Source organism: Sabethes cyaneus, chromosome 2, assembly GCF_943734655.1.
Source record: "Sabethes cyaneus chromosome 2, idSabCyanKW18_F2, whole genome shotgun sequence".
NCBI classification, from domain to species: domain Eukaryota; kingdom Metazoa; phylum Arthropoda; class Insecta; order Diptera; family Culicidae; genus Sabethes; species Sabethes cyaneus.
In genome coordinates, this window is record NC_071354.1 from 166,485,479 (window position 1) to 166,506,105 (window position 20,627).

The 20,627-nt window shown below is 41.1% G+C and overlaps 2 protein-coding genes across 2 annotated transcripts in view; both read left to right on the forward strand.

The window, feature by feature from the left end:
- LOC128738194 (PDZ and LIM domain protein Zasp) overlaps positions 1–20,627 on the forward strand; it is a 195,230-nt gene that overhangs the window by 5,152 nt on the left and 169,451 nt on the right. The window lies entirely within an intron of this gene.
- LOC128736304 (adult-specific cuticular protein ACP-20-like) lies at positions 3,164–3,800 on the forward strand. The gene is made up of 2 exons (XM_053830780.1): positions 3,164–3,385; positions 3,495–3,800. Exons 1-2 carry the CDS (start codon positions 3,164–3,166, stop codon positions 3,798–3,800), a joined length of 528 nt encoding a protein of 175 aa, XP_053686755.1.

Genomic DNA, 20,627 nt, shown 5'->3' on the forward strand with positions numbered 1-20,627 from the left:
CAGACAGACAGACAGACAGACAGACAGACAGACAGACAGACAGACAGACAGACAGACAGACAGACAGACAGACAGACAGACAGACAGACAGACAGACAGACAGACAGACAGACAGACAGACAGACAGACAGACAGACAGACAGACAGACAGACAGACAGACAGACAGACAGACAGACAGACAGACAGACAGACAGACAGACAGACAGACAGACAGACAGACAGACAGACAGACAGACAGACAGACAGACAGACAGACAGACAGACAGACAGACAGACAGACAGACAGACAGACAGACAGACAGACAGACAGACAGACAGACAGACAGACAGACAGACAGACAGACAGACAGACAGACAGACAGACAGACAGACAGACAGACAGACAGACAGACAGACAGACAGACAGACAGACAGACAGACAGACAGACAGACAGACAGACAGACAGACAGACAGACAGACAGACAGACAGACAGACAGACAGACAGACAGACAGACAGACAGACAGACAGACAGACAGACAGACAGACAGACAGACAGACAGACAGACAGACAGACAGACAGACAGACAGACAGACAGACAGACAGACAGACAGACAGACAGACAGACAGACAGACAGACAGACAGACAGACAGACAGACAGACAGACAGACAGACAGACAGACAGACAGACAGACAGACAGACAGACAGACAGACAGACAGACAGACAGACAGACAGACAGACAGACAGACAGACAGACAGACAGACAGACAGACAGACAGACAGACAGACAGACAGACAGACAGACAGACAGACAGACAGACAGACAGACAGACAGACAGACAGACAGACAGACAGACAGACAGACAGACAGACAGACAGACAGACAGACAGACAGACAGACAGACAGACAGACAGACAGACAGACAGACAGACAGACAGACAGACAGACAGACAGACAGACAGACAGACAGACAGACAGACAGACAGACAGACAGACAGACAGACAGACAGACAGACAGACAGACAGACAGACAGACAGACAGACAGACAGACAGACAGACAGACAGACAGACAGACAGACAGACAGACAGACAGACAGACAGACAGACAGACAGACAGACAGACAGACAGACAGACAGACAGACAGACAGACAGACAGACAGACAGACAGACAGACAGACAGACAGACAGACAGACAGACAGACAGACAGACAGACAGACAGACAGACAGACAGACAGACAGACAGAAATCCATGTCTATAGCAATAGATAAGTCACTTGTTATCTAAGTTCTAGAATTAGCTTCTCGAATTGCCCTCTTCCAGGTGGATCCGTGGCAGTCCCGTAGTAAGGGGTCATACCACTGTACTCGGTTCTGGGCAACTTGTCGCCAATTCGTTGAGTGTCTCGACACACGCATGTCGGTTTCAACCTGGTCGAGCCAACTAGCACGTTGGGTCCCTTTATTCCTGGTTCCGGTGGGGTTCTTGAAGAGAACGCCATTCGCCGCATTCCGTTTGTACACCGCCCAAAAATAGTCCGCAACATCTTTCGTTCAAATATGGCAAGTGAAAGTGCATGTCTCCGGGAAGCAAAGTTGCTGTCTCAACTCCGTAGAGAACAACCTGTCCGATTAGTGTTTGGTACATCGTCAGTTTTTTGCAGCGGCGTATGCTTCTTGATCGAAGCGTCTTACGAAGGGAAAAGAAGGCCCGAGTTCCTGGTTGAAGGCGTCGTTCAATCTCCATACTCGTATTATTATCGGCGGTGACCATAAATCCTAAATGTATGAACTCATCGACCATTTCCAGTTCAACGTCTGCAATAGTCACTGTCCGTGGGAGCCTCTTCCTACCATACATTTGGTTTTCGATGCATTAATTTGTCACCCAATTCCACTAACTAGCCTCCATTTTTTCAGCCTCTGCGAAGGCTAGTAATTGGCTACTTTAGCTGAAGAACGTACCTCTCTTTTCGCTGCCCGCTCGCCGGCTCACACCTTCAATAGCGATGTTGAATAACATATAGAACAGTCCATTCCCTTGTCGCAACCCGCTGCACAAATCGAAGGGACTCGAATGTGCCTCCGAAACACGCACATAGCATATCATTCGCTCCACCAGGGTATCTTTGATCAGCTGCGTTGTCCGGAAAATAGTTCTGGTGCGTTATCTGCCATACAGATTTGCGCTCGACTATATCATATACTGCCCTGAAATCCACGAGTATATGATGCGTGGCCACGTTGTACTCCCGACGTGTCTGGAGGATTTGTCGGAGAGTAATGATTTGATCCGTAGTAGAACGGGCCCTTATTAAGACCACCACACATGTTTTGTTCAGCTGGTAGTCGTTCGGCACTGGCATTAGCTTTCTGAAATAAAGATTGCATCATACAGAACACGAGTCCCAAAAAACATCACTGTTGTTAAAGTAATTTCACTTTCTCTTGCAGTCGTTGCAGTCTACGAAACAGTACTAGACTAAATCTTGCCCATCTGCTAAAAGTACGCATAAAATATATAAGAGCAGTTCGAAGTTTATTATCAGCAAAAAGTTAAAATTATTAAAAATAGCGGAATTGGAAGTCGCGTACAACCAGTTAGCTGCGTTGCTGAAGCCTTTTTCCTTAGCTGGTCACTGTCTAACAAAAAGTGTTAAAGTTTATAATAACTACCAATTGGTGAAGCGTTTGAATGTGCTAGCCTTTCAATGCAATTGGTAATAAATTGTACGCTAACATCTTCGTGCATTGTAAACGCTTAACATTAAAAAAGTGCATCGCATTTTACGTCAATGTTTAATTACCTCGTTGATTTCGCAAACAAATAGCGATTAGATTTGGTCTGCAAATGAAACAATCTCGCTGCTTGTTTGCCGGACGGGCCGGTACAAGTGATACATAGCTTTGGGTGTAAAATGTGTTGAATTAATCAAAAGAATTATCGGCATTTGAACTATAGCTAAGGGATTGCATAGGCAATCTTTACAAGGGTGATGAAATTTTCAACTCAGTTGAAGTGTTCCGTTCTGAAGACCTTGTCAAATGCAAGGGAAAATTGTTCGAATTTTTACCTTAAATACGAAATTTTGAACAGAACAGACCACAGAAGCATTTTGGTTACGATTCTATCTGGAACTCAGGGTACCACAGTCAATCGGAAGACAAAAGTGCAAAAATGATTAAGTTTTCGGTAGTGACCCTTGCCCTGCTGGGTGTTGCTTTGGCTTCCAATTACAACGGCATCGGTGCTGGTTTGATTGGTGGTTACGGTGGCGGCTTGGTTAGAGGAATTGGTCCTGTTTATGGTGGTCTTGGGCTTGGTGGTCGGTGGATCGGAAACGGACTCGGTGGAGCTGTCATTGGCGGCTACGGCCCCGGAAGCTCGGTATATGGTCCTGCTTTGGGATATGATATTGGCATCTCTGGAGCCTACGATGGCGGCTTGGTAAGTTCAGATGGAATTCGTACTTGGGATCGGTGTGTGAATATTTGTTCCTAATTGGCAGGATTACTACTCATATCCGAGGTACAACTACGAATATGGAGTAAAAGACTACCTTACCGGAGATAACAAAGGTCAGTGGGAGGTACGCGATGGAGATGTTGTCAAGGGAGAATACACTCTCGATGAAGCCGATGGAACCAAACGCATCGTTCAGTATTATGCCGATGATACGAACGGATTTACAGCTAACGTGAAAAATGTCGGGCAAGGGGGAATACTAGGAATGCTTGGTGGTGGAGTACTGGGCGGACTAGGAGGTGGCCATTTAGGTGGCTACAGTTATAGTAATGTGAACAAATACCTCTGAACAGAAACCTTCTGATCTAATACTAGAAACATCTGATGCCAAGTTATGCGACTTAGAATATGCTGTATATAATAAATATTTAAAGATTTTGCAAGACTACAATTATTCACTTGTTACTTAGGGGAAAGAAAAATCACAATCACTAGTCTGAAAAACTTCTCCTATTTTAGAGAAAATTATTTGAACAAACCCAAATGACTAGTCCACCGTGCTCGCAACGGTTGACACCACGGCTTTATCTACACACATTATTAGCCATGAAAACTGAAGCGCGCGCGTGAGCTGGTACTCCCGCTTATTTTTCCGCCACAAACCTCACCGCTGTGCGCTGACTGATCTGGCATAGTTACAATTTCCACCACTAGTTGAATTCACACAGTCAGTGGTGCCGCGTGGTGAAAATGATTCACTAAACATACTCACACACATTCGTACTCGCACACAGTCACACCTCCTCAGAACCCGAGCGGTATCACAGCTCGTGGAAAACTCAGGACACCCACTTGTGGAACGCGCGCAAGGGGAAATCCGGCGGGCGGGAAAACTCGACCGAGAAGCGACCGAATTCTCGCGGTACCCGCGAATCGCGCGCATACCCGAGGCGACATTCGAAGTTTGACAGTCTAGCGAGCTGGTCGTGGAAAATCCAAATTGAACACCGAAATTATTTCGTTCGAGGTTTGTTGAGTCAGTCCTTTCTTCTTGTTCTAGTAGTGTGTGGCTTATTCTGACTCTTCGCCGGTGAACGACGACGACGACTTAGTTGGTTAGTTAGTTAGTTCGACCGTTGGCCGTGAGCGTTCGGGCAAACAGAGCAGCAAAAAGTCACTTTGTAACGTGTTTGTGACCGTGCCGAGTGATCGCAAAGTGAAGCGCGCAAAGTTACGTCACGCAGCCGCGAAACCGAGCGCACAGGAACAAGCGGACAAGCACGGAGCTTAGCTCAGGTTTCGTGGTTTTCGGTTTGCTAAAAATAAAAATTAGCAAATATATTCGACTTTTTTCGCCGTTCCTTTATCGATGTCGGGCAGCGATCAAGTGCGGTGAAAAGCGCGAAAATTCTACAATTTTCTTGAATTATTTGAATATTTTTCGGTCATGGATTACCAGTGATATTATTTCTCTCTATTCCTCCTTTCTTAGCAGCAGTGTCGTTTTTAAATACCGTTTGTGTTAAGTTTTAAGTGTTGATCCTGTAGTCTGGAATTGAAGTGTGTTTTCCTCTGGTCGTTCCGAAAATAAGGGATAAAAATTCCTTAAGTGTAATCTTGTGACTCTTGCAAAGCCAGTGCGAGAAATCCAGTTCTGGACGCAGTTCGAATTAAATGCTCTGTGTGTAGAGGAGCAGCGCGACTGAAACGAATCCGAGACATAAATTAGCACACTCAGCTCCGTTCCGAAGTAACCAACCCAACCGACGTTCGTCGCGGAGCACGAAGCTCTGTTTTCAAGGTGAGAATCAAAGTTATGCATGCAAATTTTGGCCGTCGCCTCTGCACCACCTAAGCCTGGTCTCTTGGTACGGTTTGAACTGAGCTTCAGGGCAACCGGGTCGATGGTGAGAGGAGGCTACTGCTGGTGAACTGCTCGGGGCGGGAGGAATGTTGTTCTTTGTCCACATGCTGCGGATTCAAACTGTACGGAGCATAAAATCGTGAGCCTCGCGATCCAATAACTTCTGCCGGGCTGCGTAGCCTGCGATGCACGGGTGAATAACCTTTTATTCGCGCAAAATCTTCAACCGAAACCCTACGTCGCGCTTGGTTGCATATTCAGGACCCTTTCGATACCCCGTTACTGGACTTTGGAACGATGCTGCTGCATGGTAGCATTCTCCACGTTTTTGTTGCATAATAACGTTTTGAAACCAGATACTGAACAACTAGCGAACTAATTTACTATCATTCTGAGCTTTCATTTGACGCTTTAGCGTTACAAGCCACTAACGTGTAATGATTTACAAATGCATTCAACCCAAAAAACCACAAATGGAAATGTGTGTTAGCACTGCTACATGCAGCGAAAAGAATCTTGTTCCTTTTGCTCGCGAAATTGGATACTGGACGGGCAGCTGCAAAAGGGGTACCTCATTATAAAGGCGCACGTGGTTTGCCGTGCCAAAGGTTGGCAGGCGGCTGTGGTAGGCAGACAGGCGGATTGGGCGGAAACAGAGAATACGAGAAGACGATTTAAGAATTGGGATCCAGAACCAGTTTAATGGTCTGTGGTCGTAAAAAAAATAATCGCCAGGGTTGTCGTCCACTAGTGAAGATGTAACATTTTTTTGTTTGACCTTGGTAATATTTATATGCTAAAATTAATGGGTTTATTCAAAAAGGTGGGGAAATATTCGAAATGGGTTGCAACCTGGAATTAATGTGTTCGATGTTGACTGAAGCTGACGTAATTTCTATTTATTTTTTAGTTTAATTAAGTATCGTTAAAACGCTACTGTAGATTGTCGTTGTTAATAATCATCTCACGTCGTAAATTTGAGATGATTCCTAGAAACGAAAGTCACAATTTATTAGGAATTGTGTACACTTCGATGGGCAAATGAATTACGAACTGCTGTGTAAATGCTTTATGCATCGATTAGATTTATGTCCAAGTAAATTTCTTCTGTTGCTTTAACAAGAGTCAAACTCGTTTTAAAATAGTGAATTTGCTCGAATTTAACACAGTCTTTTTTGAATACTAACAAAAAATGTTCAATTAGTCTTTCAATCAAGAATTTTGTTTGGCTTATTTTTAAAATCAACAAATTACTGATTTGGAGCCATGCTAATATACACGAAACTACGCTAATGAAGTGTCGAAAATAGATGGATCATCCTACCTCGAATAACAGCTGAATAAAAGAGAAAGGAAATTACTGTGTATGCATTTAGTGCTGTTCGTAAGCGTAGGCTGCCTAAGGTGTTGTCTACTCTACGGGAGACGCGATATTGATTTGTTTATTTTTTTAATTTTCGTGACTATTTGAATATGAATTAATACTACTCTCACTATGTGAGAGGATAAACTTGTATCAGCCCTCTTTCAGAGATGAAAATACGCAGGTTACTATTGAATTTACTGAGCAACCAAACAACAAGTGAGAATAAAGAAACAGTTACGTTTATGCATTTGGACCTTGTCATGGTTTCGACATAAACTGATAATTGCATTATACTTTCGCGTCAATATTGCCTACGGTTTTTATTTGTCTACAGGATCTTGCAGCCGGTCATACCGTTTTGAACGATTCCCTATAGATTCTGGTGTACACGGAAAAAAAATCCGATTCTGATACCATGAATAAAATCATGGAAATCATAAAGTCGTGATATCATGATTGTTATTCGTGGCGTATTTTCATAAAACCTAAGCTAGAAACCTGAAATCCCTAGTCAATGTGCAAAATCATTTTGGATATTTTATTTCTCCCCGTGCATGTAGTTTGTATGTAGAATAGTGTTCGACATCGGAACGAAAAATGAAGTCCGGGTTCCGGTCCGGTCCGGTCCAGTAAAAAGAAAATTTAGTCCGATCTAATCCCAGCCCGATTTCGCTCTATTCCGGTTCCGGAACCGTACAAAAAGGGAACAGAGCTAAATCGGACCGGAATGAGATCGGACTAAAAAAGTTAGTGCCGATTTTTAACCGGACCGGATCGGATCGGAACCAGAACTTCAATTTTCGTTCCGATATCGAACACTAATGACACATTCCAGCGTTACGGGACATTATCCCTACGATGTAGATCGGTTCCTGTTTCATCAAATCCCTGGTATTTTAGTAGAAGATAAAGTACTCTTTAAGCAACTACTTAATAAAGTATTTGCCAAAAAATTGGTGAAACAGGATGCGATTCACACAGTAACAATGTGTGCTGATTGTGTCCCGTAACGCTGGAATGTGTCTAATGTAGAATCAGTAGAATGAGATTTGGGCAGTAAAGATGTAGTTGATGCTTGTCTTCGTTGCGGAGACTGTATTATCAAATTGGCCCCTTTTCGGCAACAGCCATGCCAGATCTGTAGATTTTTGTGGTAATATACCCTATTTTTAGTGTTTATTGTTTTAAAATATCAGGTATCCAAGTACTTCGGATTTAAATTCTCGTTTGCCAATAAATACCGTCGTCCGGGGCGAGATTGTGCCAAAAAGCATATGTTTTTGTTCTTTAGCTCAGTATACACACAAATTAGGAACTAAGTTGATTTCAAACCTGTCAATATGCTCTAAATTGTTCAATTAACAACTACCGTAGAGATGATTTAGTTACAATGAAACCTAATTTTACTAGAAGTGCATGAACTTTGGCACAATCTCACCCCTTCTAGGGGGTGACATTGTGCCAAAAACTTAAAGTTAAGCTAAAAACCTAAACAGTGAATGTTAGCATGTTCATCAACAATACACATAAATATCAGTATAAAGTAGTTCATATGGGGCCGTCCATGCACTGAGTGGACTATCGGGGGCAGGGGGTCGACCAAAAACAAGGCATCATACAAAAAGTATGAAGGAAAATAACCCGGGGAGGTCTGAAATAACTAAAAATGAGTTCGTAGTCAATGGACAGCCTTTATATAGCCAGTAGCGTTTTTAGGGTTAACAAGGCGGAGATGTATGAAGGATGGTATCCTAAGGGGGCATACCTATTTGATCATTTAACAAAAGTAACCATTACTTCGTTCGAGAACCCGCGGCCGCAGAACATGTAGCCCATCCCACCCCCCTCCCCCGTCCTTAAAACTGACAGTTTATACACGGTATAATATATTCGTCTTATATTAGAGTGTTTATTCAAAGCATCTGAAATTTCCAGAGCAAAGGTAAAAATTAGTTTAAATTATTTAGCAGACCTATGCTCCAAAATGGATGATGCAATCTAAACTGTCAAAATAGTGTGCTCAATAGTAAAGAATGTGAGTGTACTGGTGTATACTGACGTATTTTTGTTGTGTATGTGAAATCCACAAATTGGATCGATCATTATGACTTGGCACAATCTCACCCCCGTGAAGCTCTAAAAGTACAAAGTTTCGACAAATATTATTTCCGTAATCAAAATTTATCCAACGTATAATAATCTTTCAATACATTGTAAATGATTAGTTTATATACCTTCAAAATAGCAAGTTGATGCGATTTCTTGTTTGGTTTGGTTAATGGGGGACATTTTTTACAAGCCTTATTTCCGAGTATTTTTGATCTCGAACTTTGTAACCCTGTTTAGGCTAAATAGTTTGCTAATATTATATGTGTTCCATTCTAAGTTATGAATAAATATGTTATGTTCATCATCATTTTGAATTTAGGTCACCAGTTTCTATAGATATAATAAATTTTCGCAAATAAACATTTTTGGTTTTTGGCCCAATCTCACCCCCGTGGCACAATCTCACCCCGGATGGCGGTACTTTTATCGCTCTCCCTAGTGTTTCCTCTATCTATAGTACTGCCTCTCTCTCACGTGCTCCCTCTCTCTCCATCTCACTTTCTGCTTCTCTCTCCCGGGCTCTCTCTATCTCCACACCTCCCTATCTGTCTACAATCTGTTTTTTTCTACCTCTCTGTTTCTCTCTCAATCTATCTCTCTGTTTTTCTCTCTATTTTTTCTCTCACTATCTCTCTCTCTCTGTTTCTCTTATCCCTTCTTATCTTACCTTTGTTATCAGTTGCGTGACGAAAAGAAAGAAAAAAGTTTTTCACTCACTTCACTTCACAAAGTCACTAAATGGCTCAGCTACAACTTCTGCAACAACTTAACTCCTGCTTCTCTCTAAGTTTACCAGCATGCTGACGATCTAAAATTAACAACGTTAACGGTACGCTGTTAACGCTGTTAATTTTAGATCGTCAGCATGCTGGTAAGCTGAATCTGAAATCGAGGTAAAAAAAAATTAAATATAATAGTTTTTGACATATACCGTGAATGGTGCATATTTTGCGCAGTTAAGGCATTTTTATGATTCTCCCGCTATAATAAGTATTCTAGATTTGTATTAACAGCATTGATAGCAGCAACGTGTAGAGCTACGGCCTACAGTATTTGAATTGGCACAGTATTTAATTTGGCAACAAATGCGTGTCACCTATATTGCCAAAATCGAAACCGTGCCAAAATCGAGACCCTTTTTTGATATGAACAAATTGAATGCAAATGCGTTAGAAATTAACCAGATATTATTAATCAACGATTTCAACAATTTTACGTTTTAAAAGTCCGCCAAGAACTATCCGTCCGGTGCAAATAAGTTTTTGGTAATCTGTGGTAACACGTAGTCGTACGGCAATAAAAATATTATTGATCGAAACATTCTATAACCGCAAACATTTTTTCATAAACACACTTAAGGCATAATTTTTTCGTCATTTAATGCATGTATGCGGAAACTGACAGATATTTGAGCATATTTTTGGCAATGAAATATTTTGTGTTGCCAAAAACGGATACTTTTGTTGCCAAAATCGAACCGTGCCAAATTCGAAATCCCACTGTATCTGGTAAAAAGTATGGGTATGGAAAGTCAACCAACAACTGAGTTTATTTTTCGCTTTGTACACATATCCAAAGCCTAGATGCAACATTCCGTTATCGAAACTTGACCTTCTGTTTTTATACGACAGACTTCGCAGCCAGCTGTTAGAGTACAGGACAATTGCAGGGCCAGTTGCTATGATCCTATTGACTCTAACATCCTCTCCCAGCCGAGATTCGAACATACGACGACTGGCTTATTAGGCCAGCGTAATACCTCGAAGCCAACTGGGAGGCTAACACATATCCACGGTATCTAATTTTACGCATTTTATTGTGCATGTTCCTAACTTAGCGCAAGTTTGTTCCTATTTCTGCGCTGCTAAAAAGTAACAATAGATACTTACGCCATGTTTTTTATGCCTTTAAACGCTAAAAGGTCACCAAAAATTCGGCGTTAGCTTTAAATACAATTAAATCCATGATCTGGCCTTCTTGTGTTATTCAGGTGACACAGGTGTATTATTATCATTTTGTTTGGCTCATTTTAAATATTTTCTTCTCAATAACGTGATTACTCAATAACGTGTGATTACTCTATAGTTGTTTAAATCTCGGTGTAGTGCTGACAATGCTTATTTATAGCTGACGACTGACTTACTTACTTATTTACTTACTTACTTACTTAGGTGGCTTGCCGTCCTAAGATAAAGCTTGTTGAACAAAGTTTCTCCATGTAACTCGGTTGAGGGCTATCGCTCTCCAATTCCTCGGACACCGAGTACTCTCCGCCAGATCTCGCTCCACCTGGTCTAACCATCTTGCTCGCTGCGCTCCTGGTCGTCTTGTTCCGACCGGATTTGAAGCGAACACCATATTTGCAGAGTAGTTGTCCGGCATTCTTGCAACATGTCCTGCCCATCGTATCCGTCCAGCTTTAGCCACCTTCTGGATACTGGGTTCGCCATAAAGCTGTGCGAGTTCATGGTTCATCCTCCGCCTCCATACTCCGTTCTCTTGTACACCGCCGAAGATCGTTTTTAGCACTCGTCGTTCCAAAACTCCGAGCACTCGCAGGTCCTCCTCGAGCATTGTCCATATTTCATGCCCGTAGAGAACAACCGGTCTAATAAGCGTTTTGTACAGGGTGCACTTTGTACGGGGACTTAGTCTGCTCGACCGTAATTGCTTGTGGAGCCCATAGTAAGCACGACTTCCGCTGATAATACGCCTCCGACTCTCACGACTGGTATCATTGTCCGCCGTTACCAATGAGCCAAGGTAGACAAATTCATCGACTACCTCAAACTCATAACCGTCGATCAATATACTACTGCCAAAGCGATGTCGTTCGGCCTCGGTTCTGCTGGCCAGCATGTACTATGTTTTAGACGTATTTACCTTTAACCCAATCTTTTCTGCTTCGCGCTTTAGTCTGGTGTACTGTTCAGTCACCGCTACAGATGTTCTGCCGATAATATCCATGTCATCGGCAAAGCAGACGAATTGACTAGATTTGTTGAATATCGTGCCCCACGTGTTGATATCCGCTCGGTTCATAACACCTTGTAGCGCTATGTTGAACAGTAGGCATGAAAGACCATCACCTTGACGAAGCCCTCTGTGAATGAACTTGACAATCCACCCGAAATCCGAACACAGCACTGTGTACCATCCATCGTAGATTTAATCAGTTTGATGAGCTTCCTGGGAAAGCTGTTCACGTCCATGATTTTCCATAGCTCTTTCCGGTCGATGGTATCATATGCGGCTTTGAAGTCAACGAATAAATGATGCGAGGGAACTCTGTATTCACGACCCTTTTGAAGGATTTGCCGCAGTGTAAATATTTGATCCGTTGTAGATCGACCTTCGACGAAGCCGGCTTGATAAGTTCTCACAAACCTGTTCGCAATTGGTGATAGTCGGCGGAAAAGGATTTGGGACAGCACTGTATAGGCGGCATCGCTCGATAGTTCTCACAGTCCAACTTGTCGCCCTTTTTATAGATTGGGCAGATAACCCCATCTTTCCACTCCTCCGGTAGCTGTTTCGAATCCCAAATTCTAACAATTAGTCGGTGTAGACAAACGGCCAGCTTTTCTGGTCCCATTTTAATAAGTTCCACTCCGATGCCATCTTTTCCAACTGACTTGTTGTTCTTTAGCTGCACGATGGCCTCCTTAACTTCGCCTTTCGTTGGGGCTGGCACTTCTTCCCCGTTTATTGCACCGTCGAAATCGCTTTCCCCGCCGCCATGGTTCTCCGCCTGGGCTCCATTCACCTGAAGTGCTGTCGAAGTGCTGCTTCCACCTATCGGTCACCTCACGATCGTCCGTCAGAATACTGCCAGTCTTATCCCGACACATTTCGGCTCGCGGCACAAAGCCTTTGCAGGATCCGTTCAGTTTCTGGTAGAACTTTCGCGTTTCCTGAGAACGATGCAGCTGCTCCAACTCTGCATATTCCTGCTCTTCCAGGAAGCGCTTTTTCTCCCGAAAGATTTGGTTTCGCTGCATCTTCTTTTGTTTGTGTCTTTTCACGTTCTGTCGTGTGGCACTGCGCATTTTAGCCGCCCGCGCAGCGTTCTCCTCATCCATCACCCTCCTACATTCATCGTCAAACCAATCGTTCCGCCGATTCCGGGCCACATGCCCGATCGAGCTCTCCGCTACACTGCTGATGACTGTTTTGATAGTGTTGCAATAGTTCTCGAGAGGGGCTTCGTCCTCTTCCGGTAGCGTAACTTCGAGTGAATGCGCGTAGTTTGCGGCGACGTCTAGCTGCTTCAGCCGCGCGAGATCTAACCGAGGCTGGCGTCGGTACCGAATGTTGTTCACAACGGAGAGTCTTGAATGCATCTTAATCATCACTAGGTAGTGGTCCGAGTCAACGTTCGCGATGACGACTGACAAGAAGAATTTGAATAGAATTTTGGATGCCAAGATTCAACAGCTAAGGTAGATGCTCCAGAAGTTATAGTAGTACCAGTAGTGGTGGAAGCTATTGAAATATTTCAATAATTTCAACGAGAATTCAAAGAAAAAACTCTAAAAATTAGTAATCATTTACGGCTCTGGCAAAAACCAATCTTACAACATGGCGACCGTGACAGGCTGCAGGATTCCAATCGACGAATTTCACATTGAATCATTATTTTTTTCAGGTCATCGTGTTGAGTTTTTTCTTCACTTGTCAAGTCCTTTTCTTGTTGTTTCTCATATGGACGAGGGTTACATGCTTCAGGTTTGCTAGAGATCTTGCTACTTTAAGTGCTTCAGCTTTTAGGTGATTTCTTACACAGGTGCAAACGTCACGATTACTATAATGTTTAGATTTATGCTGTTATCAGATAGCATCGACATGTGGGTTTCTTCAGACTGAATTGATTGTACATTGAGATTGTACATTTTCTAAACTCTTTCGGAAAGCGTCAGGTATTCAGACACTACGCACTTTACAGTTTTCCAGTCTACTTCTTATTGTTCTGATTGTTTATTTGGTTTGCCCTGTACTGTTTCTTCGTTGTTCATTTTGTTTTTGGCCACTGTAACTGATGTAGCTCGGTTTGGTGTAGTTATAAGGATTCACACTGCACGGTAATTTTTGACTTTACATTTTATCACTTGCACTCGCGATTAAAGAATGTTTTTTTTCGCACTATACTGTCTTCACATTTCGTATCCGAGCATTGCGCGCTCTTTGATTATGGTCGCCATCTTGTAAGAATGGTTTTTACCAGACCAGTAAATCATTACTAGTTATTATAGTCCCTTTTCGACAAAGAACTTTATCAAATCCCTTTATTCTTCTCAAAACAATTCGTTTTGTTCGATCAGCTTAATTCTTAGTGTTTGTATTTATTTTCGTGTCAAATTTCGAAATCAGCAAAATAAAAAATGAATTAGTATTTATTGAAAGGCAAAGTCACAAGTAAAAAACTACACTACATGGAGTTTCATACAGAAACTAAATTTAGGTTATAAGAAGGAGTTCGTCATTTCAGTTTTACACAAAAAAGAACGTTTAATTTTTATTTCGTTTCAACACTTTGATCTGCTGTGCCCGTCTAAGTGTCAGAAATAATTATTTATTAAACACTATAATTAGCTCAGCTTGGCCTAGGTAGACTGTCCGTAGTTGCACTCTGTGATTGACCAAACCATTAAAATTGCACAAAGGACCAAATTAATGGTGCTTGCGAGTAGCATGGCATTCCCATCGTGCAACTTCTACTACATCAATACTACCATTGAACACTATAATTGCGGTAAAACTAAATTTTTTGAACCAAACAAACAGAGAAAAATGTCAGCAAAAATATTTAACGAAACGCAGATGTCAAGTGTCTTAATCGATGTTATGTGCATTATCTAAAATATATATATTTAAATAGTTTTAAATAGAATCAATGACGGAGTTGACAAAGAAATTATGGTCACGATTGGAAAGATACATTTTAAAATTAATTTGCATCAGTGGAAGACAAGGAAAATGGTACACAAATTTTTACCTGGTTTTCCCAATACCAGTAACACAAAACAGAAGATCTTTCAACTTTGAAAGTCACCCCTGTGCTGGCTATAGCCGTAGCGCGCAAATCAAAATTAAATTCCGTTCTGTGCAAAACAAAACTTCTTCCTTTCGCGGAGGTGTCTGCCGGGGCTATCTTTTGCTTTTGCTCCGACGCAAATACGAGCCAAAGGCAGGGGCAAAAGCAACTGCGAAATGAGCTAAAACTCGTTTTTATTCCCCCAAACGACCAGTTTTTTACTGGACAACAGTGTGGAAAGGACATGATTAGACGAGGGGGAGCCTTGCCGTTGGAGCAACAAACAACAACAGCAGCAACAACAAGAAGAACCGCAACATAGAAATCGAAATCGGGAGGCGCAACTATGAAAGTGAGAACGGTTCTATTCTCGCTATATAGCGATAACGACGCTACGGCGAATGCATCGCCGGCCGTCGACGACGGCGACGGTCACTGCAGTCGAATGCCCCGAGCAATGAGACAGTCAGCCGCTCAGACCAGTGGCTAGAGAATCACCTTTGGGTGTAAATTGACTAAACGAACTTGAAACAACTGTGCAAACAACGACCCCGGCCAGGTACGTATAGGTACTACGCGTTTTGCATTCCCCAAGCGATAACGGCTGTGCGGGGCGAAATGATGAGTGATAAACTGACTAAAGATAAATTCGTTTACGACCACGACCACGACCGTTTGGCCGCAGAAGCCAGTTCCTTTTTCCTCCTTCTCCTCCTCCTGCTGCTTGAGATATGGTATCAGCTTCCTAGAAACTAGCAGATAAGAGCCAAAATGTTCGAATAGATTATATTGAATTAAGCATTTTATTACTGCGATTGGCTTGAAATGTTTTGTAAATTACTTTCGACGGTTTCTAGTCTCTGTTTGCTTCTGTTTAGGATACCCCTAGAATTGTAGGCTTAGGACGTCCACATTCTTACATATGTTGAGGTGTACGATTGGGATGACTATCAATAATAATAAACTCGTAATAGATTTCAATTCTACTTATATTTATTTTACTTATTTATCTCCCAAGTACTTCACATTGCAGTAAATTTTTTGTGACTAAAATTAGTCATATATCAGTTAACACAACTGGTCTGTATCAGCTATACTAGTAGATTTCTGATTTCTGGTTTCTGATTTCTGATTTTTGATTTATTGATACTAGTTATGGCTTCTTCAGTTTCTAAATTCATTTTTTATAGATTAACTTTTACTTTCTTGCATTGTTAGTTGTCTTAATGTTACTGCTCGTTCAGTGGATCTGATTTGAAGTGATTATCAGCAGTTTGATAAACTAAAGTTAGCCTGAAAATGGAAAATGGAAATCTTGTTCAACACTTGTTTACTGATTTTCCGAAAATTTTTAGACGCATATTTTTTTTATTCTGAGAGTGCCCCTTTTAAATCAGGGAGGTACCAACTACCATCATTTTTCTCATGTTTTCTTTAAATCATCTCTTGAAAATTTATAACTTTTGAAGCACTGAAGCGTTTTGAATGACTTTGGTAGCAAATGAAAGGTATTTTAATGGAAATTTCATGAAAAATATTGGGATGAAGTTCATTTACTTACTTCTATCAGCATAGAGCCGGATTGGCTCTTGGCGTTTCAAGAATTCCTCTTCACTGTACTCGGTCCTGGGCTGCTTGTCGCTAATTTGTTGAGCTTCTAGACACACGCATGTCGGTTTCAACATGATCGAGCCACCTATCACGTTAGAGCCCTCTATTCCTGGCATCCGCGAGGTTCTTGAATAGAACAGATTTCGCTGCATAGACGACCGGCATACTTGTGACGTGATTGGCCCACCGTGGTCTACCAACTCTCACTAAGTGTACGGCAAGATACGGCAAGTGCACGTATATGTTCCGTAAGCAAAGTTACCGTCTCTAGACCGTACAGGATTACCGGTTTGATTAGCGTGCACATCCTCAGCTTTGTACGGCGGCATATGCGCTATGATCGAAGCATCTTGCGAAGGGAAAAGTAGGCCCGACTTCTACCTTGAATGTGCCGTTGAATTTCCTTACTCGTATTATTGTCGGCGGTGACCAGAGATTCTAAATATATGAACTCATCAACCACTTCCAATTCAGGGGGAGATGCACGGCGTTGTTTTCTCTGGAGCCTCTCCCTACCATATATTTGGTTTTAGATGAACTGATTTGTAATCCAATCCTCCTAGCCCCCGTTTTCAGTCAAGCGTAGATCGCCTCTGCCGTTCCAAGATTTCTAGTATAATATCAAGGTCGTCTGCGAAGGCTGGGAGTTGGGTACTTTTGCTGAAGATCGTTTATCTTGTTTCGATGCCATCTTGTCGGATCACACCTTCTGTAGCGATGTTGAATAACCTACAGGAGAGTCTAGTTCCTTACCGCTATCCTCTACGCGATTCGAAGGGACTCGAGAGTGCCTCCGAAATACGCGCGTAGCCAATCACTCTCTCCAGCGTAGCTTTGTTCAGCTGCGTCAGTTTGTCAGAAAATCCGTTCTCTTGCATTATCGGTCATAGCTGTTCGCGCTCAAGTGTATCGCATGCTGCCTTGAAATCCACAAAAAATTAAGGCGCGGGCAAGTTGTATTCTGGTCATTTCTGGAGAACTTATCGGAGAGTGAAAATTTGATCCGTAGTAGCATGGGCCCCTATAAAGTCTGCCTGATACTGCCCTACGTATTATCTTGCTGTTAGGTTTAGATGATGTAACAAGAACAGGGAGAGCACCTTGTAGGTGGCATTGATCACTGTGAAGGCGCGGTAATTACAGCAATCGTGTCGATCGCCCTTTTTAGGACAAACCATCCATTTCATCCATTACTCCGGTAGTTTCTCCTCCTTCTTCCAAATCCATGAAATTATCCAGTAAGGTGACGTTGCTAGTGGTCCTTTGCCATTTTGATAGAGTTCTGCCGGGAGTCGATCCTTTTCGGCGACTTTGTTATTCTTCAGCTGCCCGATTTCTCGCCAGATCTTTTCTGGATCTGGAGCCGGTATATACTGTTATCGTATACATATTGAATCGTATACACACTTCTAGGTTAACTTTCGTTCCGTCTCCTTTTCTTATATCGCTATTGAGATGCTGCTCGAAGAACTGCTACCATTTGTCGACCACCTCGCGCTCGTGTGTGACCAAATTCTCCTCCTCGTTCCTATACATATCAAGAGAGAAGCTCTGTAGTTTTTATACTTGCAAAATGAAATCAATTGTTTTTTCGTGCTTTTATGGTGTAACCAGTGGATAAAAACAACAAAAACAAGTGATTTTATTGTTTACATAAATATCTAAAAAATTGTTTGTTCTGAATTAAGCTTAAATATGCGATAACTTTGTGGGGAAAGGTTCTAGAGATTTGCTGTTTTCTACGAAAACATGATTCTTGACTTTTTCAATAATTACTTAGAACGATGCATTCTTGTAAAAGGCAACTAACAAAAGTTAAGTATAAAAACTTCATTTCAAAAAAACATCTAATGAGAATGCTCTGCAACTCTGTACCCGGTGGAGATAGAAATTTTATTTCTTCAACAAAGTTGCTTGCTTTTACATTTTCTATAGAACTTTGCTGAAGAAACTATATGTCTATCGCCAAACACGAAAGAGTTAGATTTTTCGATTTTTATCATAGTAAGCAGTCTTGGCATTCCCCTCAGTGTATGCAAGAGGCGCGCGCAAAAATCACCACACACGTCCATTCCTAGCGACAGCAGAGCGTGCGATGGCGTATACACCACTGTCTAACGTCCCGCATGTGCACTGAAGTTTGGATTGCCTACTTTCAACACACACCCTTGCTTTGAATCACCAGTGTGCGGAATAACGAGAGAGAATAACTCTGCTGTGATCGCACCGCAGTGAGCACTTCTGCGAAATAAGCAAGCAAGCAAAAACTGCAATTTGATAGTCCTCTAAGCGTTGTTGAATGATATACCTTATTGATGCATTTAGTAATTAGTCGTGTTTTGTAGCAACATTTGACAATTTTAAATACGCAGAAAGCCAAATTTGAAACAAACTATGGATTTATAAAATGAATAGCCTACACATCAAATTTAACAATGCATGCATAAAGGTTATACAGTGGACTCTCAGAAAAGTCAATCGATTGGGGAATGGGTCGATTAACTTTTCCGAAATATTAACTTTTCTGAGTAGTCCACAACTAAGAGTCTTTGAAAATGATAAATACAAAAGCGAAAAATATATTCTCGGATACACATTTTTAAGTATCTGAAAGTTGTAATGTAAAGAGAGCAAGATATTATGAAATAATACTTAGTTCCTTTCAGTAAATTTAAAATCGTCGGTTATACTAGTTTACTTTTGATTTTTTGTAGTCTACGACAACGTTTTGCCAATGTTTGCTCTTATTTTTTGTTCCCTGCTGTTCATTTATTTTGCATTTAAAATTCAATTTGAGTTTGCGCTTTTCCAATATGTTATCAAAAATCCCGAAGCAACTATGTGCCCGTAACATTCCTGTATGAATAAACGCTTTAGACAACCAATAAATTCAAACTCTCAGAAAAGTTAAGCCAAAAATTAACTGTTTAGAGTGTTGCATGCGAGCTAATATTCGCTTAACTTTTCTGAACAATTAACTTTTTAGAGAGTTAACTTTTCCGAGAGTCCACTGTACAAGCAAATCATTCCAATGTTTCAGCTGAGAAAAATATACAAACGAATATCTCAGTTATAGTTCTCAAAGTTAGAAATAATTGTTGCATCATTTATTTCATTACTTTAATTTGATTATTACGGGACGGACTCGATTATTCGGATGAATTTTTTTTTATAATGTTAGTCACGTTCTGAACGTAAACACATTTCAAAAAACCCATTTAAATTTTTTTTTCACCCGAATAACCGAGTCCTAACTAACAGTTTATGCAATTTGTAATTTATTTCACTATACACTGTTATAACTGTTAAAAATATCAGTTATGTAAGTATCGGTGCAAGTTATTCCTTAAATGTAATAAAAATACTTTTATGATATTTTGGAAAGAAAGTACTGCCAACTGCAACTGAAAGTACTGCAAAATTAAATCAAATGCATATTAATGCATGGGATTTTATAACAATTCTGTGAATAAAAATGACTCAAGTTTTTATTATTAATAGTTATCTAAAAGTATAGTTTTTTTTAATTAAAAAAAATTGATTATTTTAAGAGTGCCAAATCTTTTTTTACAGATGGCTTAGCTTTCTGGTTATTATAGGTTATTACATGCCTTTCGAACGACAAGTTTCGTTCAGAAGTTAGTACAGAAATTTTTATTCAAACTTGAATCATTTTAGCACCCTACAAACAATAATTCAATTGATCGAGATACCATACCGATTCCATTGGGCTTAGTGTTGAGACTACGAGATCTCAAAGCTCCAAAAATTACTTTGTAACAGTCTCCTCTAGCTATGGTTCGAAAAAACGACGACTGGCTTGTTGTCATTCTTGTACGACTTGTACCTATATATCATCATATCAAGTATGCGTAGAAGATTGAATGATTTGTGAGTTGTTCTTATTTAATTATAAGATTTAAATTGAAACTATTTCTATAACTATTATTTATGAAATTCGTGGCATAATAAAAATTCTTACATTAGATGGATTAAATCAGAGTCTTCGTGTTTCTTTAACTCTCTATCTGGTGTTCCCCACCGCCTTTTGGTGGGCTCCGTACATATTCAATAACTTTGTACGACAATACAGTGGGATTTAGAATTTGACAACAAATGCGTGTCACCTATGCCTATGCCAAAGTTGACATCCATTTTTGATATGAAAAAATTGAATATAAATGCGTTAGAA